A 5,883-nucleotide genomic window follows, 5' to 3' on the forward strand; every position below is an offset into this window, starting at 1 on the left:
AAAGAATAAGTACTTTAAAAAAGAGGCCAGTGAGAGAAGATTGCCTTGCATGAGCTACTGGAATTGACCCTCCTTCATTTCACACCAGCTTCAGTGTTAAKGTAACACCTCATTTCTCAGCTGACCTTTACAGCTGCCGCCACCTTGCTTGATCTCACGTCAATGTTGTCTTGAACTGCCCAACAGCTACYGCCAAATACTGTGGATTTGAAGCCAGTTCTAATTTTAACTCCAGATTTTCTTTCAGCTTTTGATGAAAATCAGCACATTTCTTCGAGATCTGAAACATCTGGCATMCAAGAAATGCCATCAGCTGTACCTGGTAATACTTGAAAAATGTGATTTTTAAATAGAAATTCCCACAGAGATTTTATAAAAAATTTAGTATGCTGTTAAGTTTAACACAATTCAATATAACTTCAGAGCTGTCATAATTAATTTGCTCTTTCAAATACCAGAATAACTTAGGAAATTTTGTATGAAATAATAAATATTCTCTTCTAATTTTGGCCTACATTCATGATAAATTTTAAAGTCTGTACCACTGTGTTTGATGTTAATAGGCACATCTTACATAAAATAGTTTTCTCTCTATAAGCTATAGTACTGCAGAGGGGTAGAGTAAAAGCCAATATAAGTTTTGTTTAAATCCCTGAATGAAACTATTCTAAGGGTTGAAAGTGTYRARTAAGTCCCATAGAAATAGCAGGACMAATAGCAATGAATATATAGGGCTCAAAATAATAGAGAGTAGACCCTTACGTATGTTAATTGGAATATATTTAAAGCAATTATTTAAGTTACATTTTGCTGCCAGAAAGGGAGACTGCATAGGCACAAGGTTAATAGAAAAAAGGAAGTGCAATAATGCATTTATTGCTACCTTGCTTGAGTTCAGTTTTTTCAATAAATGGCACAACATTGTAATTGAAGAAAACATTTACAACAAATTGATCTTGACCTGACAGTTCTGTGGTAGACCTGATGCTTTCAAACACCCTCAAAACCTGTTACACCAAACCCCAGTGAAATTAAACTGCTGGCATGATGGTATTTTATTGACATTTAAATTACTTACACCTAATAATGCATAATAATCTGTATAGTTTTCCTGTTTTTCCTTGTGAAYGTTTATGGTTTAAGCTTCTTCTGCTTCCTCAATTCAAAAAAATAAGCTAGCTTACCAATACCTTATGAAATGAGACACTGAACTTCACCTTACAAAATGAGAACTGAAATTGCAGTTTTMTCAATGATCAAGGTTCTGGTTTTTAGTGTCCCTGGAAGAAGATTTGCATTCAATAATCGCGATTTCATCTAAAGTCTAGTTCAAGTTGTTGCCAAAAYTCCCTTGCAGCAAAAGGTAGTTTAGGTTTAGTTTCCATCGTATTGCCACTTGCTGTCTTTTTTCTACAGTGAACACATTTTCTTCTAAGTCTAAATGGCAAGCCTGTTAAAGAAAAGTTTTGTATCAGTCACTTCTCGATCAGMAGCTGGAAAGCATTTTTGGTACAAAGTGCAAAAAGACTGATCTTTTGCACCAACTTGTATGAATTTCTTCTTTCTGTTGGTGTAATTTAAACTCCAGAAAGTGTAAAATAAGAAGATTCTCAGCAGTTCTGTCTAGCATCAGACACTGGATCCTGCATACCTTTCTCTTTATTCACATAATCCAGAATGGACTTTGAAGCGTGCAGTATCTTGCTGGTGTTTGCAGTGACATCATCTTGAATAACACAGCTTGTGTGTTTGCTATCCCAGCAACAGTCAGATTCCTTGGCATTCTAGATCCAGATTTTCTGTGCAGCTCTTAATGAAACACAGACAGTTTCACAATTCACGTCTGAAGCATCTGGAGTCACGGAAATACCATCGGTTCACTCTGGTGTTGACATTTCTGGCCAGCTGAGTGCTCTTGAATTATCAGAAGGGTTCCCATTGTTGTTTTTCTGAAATGTTGGTTGGATTTGCTTTGCTTTGGGGATTTGCTTTGCTTTGGGGATTTGCTTTGCTTTGGGGATTTCCTTTGCTTTGGGGATAAGAATAACTGCAAGATAAAAATTCTGTATGGGGTGCTACTTCCATTTAAGGCAATATATATGACATTTAAAACACTGGATTATGCTTTTCTTTCCCAATTCTGAGTTCACTTTTACAAAACTAATAGGTAGTATTACCCATAATTGCCACTGACCAGTTRTGTATTATTACTTAATGTAAAAGAATTTTGCTACGAGATATTGTGGGGCTTGTAACCAAACTTTCACTTCTCCACTATACGCAGCATATCCTGATACAGACAGCTGCTGTATTACCTCAAGTAACACCTTTTTTATTTACTATTCACTTTTTTGTTACTAAAGTGTTTTTCTATGGTTAATAGTATTTTAGACATCATCCTGGTCAGTTACAACGTTGAGGCAGAGAGTGATGTGTGCAGGAAATTCTCYTCATGGATTTATCTTCTAGTGATTATTCATATTCAGCTGTGGGTTTAATACAGCTTAATGGCTCTTCAAGTTGTAAATTCTAAAGTTGTATAGAGTATTCAAACATATTTCTCATGAAAGAGGASTCTTCAGCTATGACAAAAATCCTATTAGGGAGATGAAAGGGAGCACAGTGAGCATTGCAAACCCAAGTTCAGGGTTTGAGGGTTTTTTAAACAGCTTCAGACTTGATGGTCTAGATATATCGAGGGGGAAAAATATTTATTTAGGGAGATAAAGGTCTGTCAATCAAGACAATAGGCTTGCATATTTTTCTTCCTCTATAAGACAAATTTTATGCTGAACGTGGGAACTCTCCTTTTCTTCTCTTGGTATACTCTGAACCTTACCTTCTACTGCAGACCTCTACAGRTATTTGTAAATTTGTACACTAATAAGTAGGTACTTCCTTTTATATTTGCCATCTTAACAGCTATGTGGAACACTGCTTTAAATCAGTGGTAGTCAAGGTGTAGACATCCAGAAAATGTATTTGTAAAACTCTTATTATTACCATTTTTAGCAAGCAAAATTAAGATGGAGAGGATGGTAAGTAGCCCAGTGTCACAGAGAAGTGAGTAGTCAGAATAAAARGGAGAAATTTCTGAAAATCTTTCAATCCACCCCCTGTCAATCCACCCTACAAACTTTTGATGCATTTTGGAAGGATTTTATTTGCTAAGACTGGAGGAGTCTAACAGAATTCTTTCAGAACAWGAACTCCATGTTGAAATGTTCTCTTTGTTGGTCCATCAGATTTGTTCTCTTTCTTTTCCTGTAATGTGTTCTTGGAAGTGTAGTGACAATTTCCAAACTTTAATTCCATTTTCTGAGATAAACTGTTTGGCTATCATTTTCTTGTGTTAAGGATTTGCTCCATACTTTTATGAGAAAATTTTATAGTTTCAAAAATACTTTTTCTGACAAGAGAAGGGATTTTTATTGTGGTCTTTGCACTCACTTTTGTCATTTGCATTTCTCTTCACTAATTACAGGAAAATAAACATGACTCTTCTTGTAGCTTATGCTTGTCTTCCAGTGTGCATATGATTCTGTCTGTTTAAAATGCTGCATAACTCTTCAGTACTAAAACTTGTAGATTAATCAAACTATTTTATTAGAGGTTCTTACAGATTTTGGCTAATAAAGCACAAGTTGATTTTCTTCTACCAGTTGGTCCACCTGTTAAGTTCACCTGTATGCATTTTTCAGCAAAGAAGATATTGTTTCCCCTTTTTTTTCCCCCCAGGCCTATATTATTTTAGCACCAAAATTCAGATTTTTAAGTGTAGAGAAGTATATGAAGTGTGGTGATATATTAATGAGAACTAGTTAATTGTTTTTCAGRTTAAGTGTAAGGCAGACAGTATCTTTGATGCAAACAGAAGTTCTAGCTATATATTCATGGACTAGTTTGCAATTTATAGTCTGAAAATATTTGATGCCTGAAAAAGAATTTTGGAAATCTGTCATTTACTACAGTTCAGAGGCAGCTCTGGAGCATCATGAGCATTACATGGTTGTGTAATAGGAACAGTGTTTATCTAGTGCCAGGGATTTGTGGTGATATGACAAAAAAAATTTTGTATGATTTATTTGGTAGAACTGTGTACATGAGGAACCACAATTGAAATATTGATTTATTTGGGTGTGATTAAAGTAATGCTTTTGTATGTATAGACTGCCATACAATCTCAAGATAGTTTCAATCTCTAATCTTAGCTCTCCCAAGACCAGTTCTGGAGCCCACATCCCTTCCTTTCCAGAAAACCACCACGAGGACAGTGATGGGTAAACAGCGATTCCATCCTAATTTTGACACCACTTGACATAATTTCCACTTGCTTTCTGCAATACCTCTGGTTTCTTAATGTGCTTTAAAATATTTGACATATTGATGACATGATTACAGTATTTGAAAACATGCTTTTTTACATCACTTGAAAAATCAGTTTTGAAGGGACCAGTTACAAAAAGAGTTTGTGGTGAAATTCCTATACGACTGTATGTGCAGGTGCTATTTTGAAAATTCTTTCTAGAATGAAAAAATCCAATATGGCAGAAACATAATTTTGTGGGTTTTTACTGATGTGGATTTGTTAGCATGCAATGACTTATTTTTATCTTTTTCAACGAGAACTAAAGTTCAAGCTTGATGAATAGGCATGTTAATCATTGGCTTAGAGTCTAACTGTAAGGAAGAATGGGAATCATCATATTTTACAGGGAAGTGCAARGCCTTCCATGTGAATGATGAGAACGTATATTGTCAGTTTTATGTAAAAGGAATAATAATAGTGAAAACAGTAAGAAAATAYTTATTTGCAAAAATTATTACACTTTGAAGAAAGGTTCACAGTATGACTGAATATTGATAGATTAATGTGCAGTTTATTCTTTCATATTCAAATAATTAGCAATTAGTATTTGCAGCTGCTTGCATTGGAGACATACCCAGCACTGAATCATCCTGAATTTTGAATTCTAAGATGAGTTTTCTCTCAAGTTCTGTCTTTGTTCACTGTTGGTTTTGCATCTTCCAAGGAGTGGTTTGGTGAATTTGATATTTTGGCATTTTTCTGCTGTTGTAGAGCCATTTAGCTGCTGAGGCTCAGGCAGTGTGGTTCATTGCAACCATGGAAAGACACTTGACTGTGGTTTTGAGTCACAGGGTATGGTCAGGAAAGGGCAGGTGTGGCCATAAATACAGATATGTATTTATGTGAGCTGGTGCTGCTTGCACTGCTGTGGCAAGGCTGAGGGATATCTCAAGATCATTTCCATGTCTGACTGCAGCAACCGAGAGACCAGAGCTGGAATCGACCTCACCTGCCTCACGGGAAACCACAAGGAAGGGTAAATAGCCAGAAATTCCCCCCTTCACTGCTTCCTTTGCAATGCTCTTCTCTGCAGTGATCAGCCTGTTCTGATGTGCTGCTGTCCCAAAAAGGGGGTCAGTGATGTGGCTGGGCCCTTATGGATCCTGACTGAACATTGTTCCACCTGTAGATTTGATTGGGAAGCATTTCTGGATTTGCTCCCTTGCCTTGGCTGCCAATGCCAGGCAAAAGCAGCATCGTGCCACCCAGGGAGTGATGCTGTGACGTGGCACGGCCATGTCCCCTTGTTCATAGTTATGTCTTGATGTGACCCATGTGACAGCAGCCTGTGTGAGGASCTGAAGGTGGTTTTTGTGTTTGATCTTAGCTGCTCGAAGACCAAGGCCGAAGAAGACCACCACTCCTTCCTCCCTGGCAACCCAGCAAACTGTGATGGGTAACTACCAACAGCCTTCTCTTCACAGTGTGTCTCATCTCTCTCACTCCCCATCACATCTCCCATTCCAATCCACCTGGCATCCTTGTCATCTTCCCTGGAGAGGATGAAGCACTCA

General features: G+C 37.1%; 1 protein-coding gene across 1 annotated transcript in view; it reads left to right on the forward strand.

Moving 5' to 3' along the window:
- Positions 1-5,883, forward strand: part of ABI3BP (ABI family member 3 binding protein) — a 135,799-nt gene that overhangs the window by 65,940 nt on the left and 63,976 nt on the right. Inside the window, exons 16-19 of the mRNA XM_057364125.1 lie at positions 248-322; positions 4,212-4,280; positions 5,286-5,345; positions 5,697-5,765. Of these exons, the coding sequence (XP_057220108.1) occupies positions 248-322; positions 4,212-4,280; positions 5,286-5,345; positions 5,697-5,765 (273 nt within the window). The remainder of the gene's footprint in view (positions 1-247; positions 323-4,211; positions 4,281-5,285; positions 5,346-5,696; positions 5,766-5,883) is intronic.

This window comes from Malurus melanocephalus, unplaced genomic scaffold (assembly GCF_030028575.1).
Source record: "Malurus melanocephalus ecotype Western Australia unplaced genomic scaffold, MMel_1.1 scaffold_36, whole genome shotgun sequence".
NCBI classification, from domain to species: domain Eukaryota; kingdom Metazoa; phylum Chordata; class Aves; order Passeriformes; family Maluridae; genus Malurus; species Malurus melanocephalus.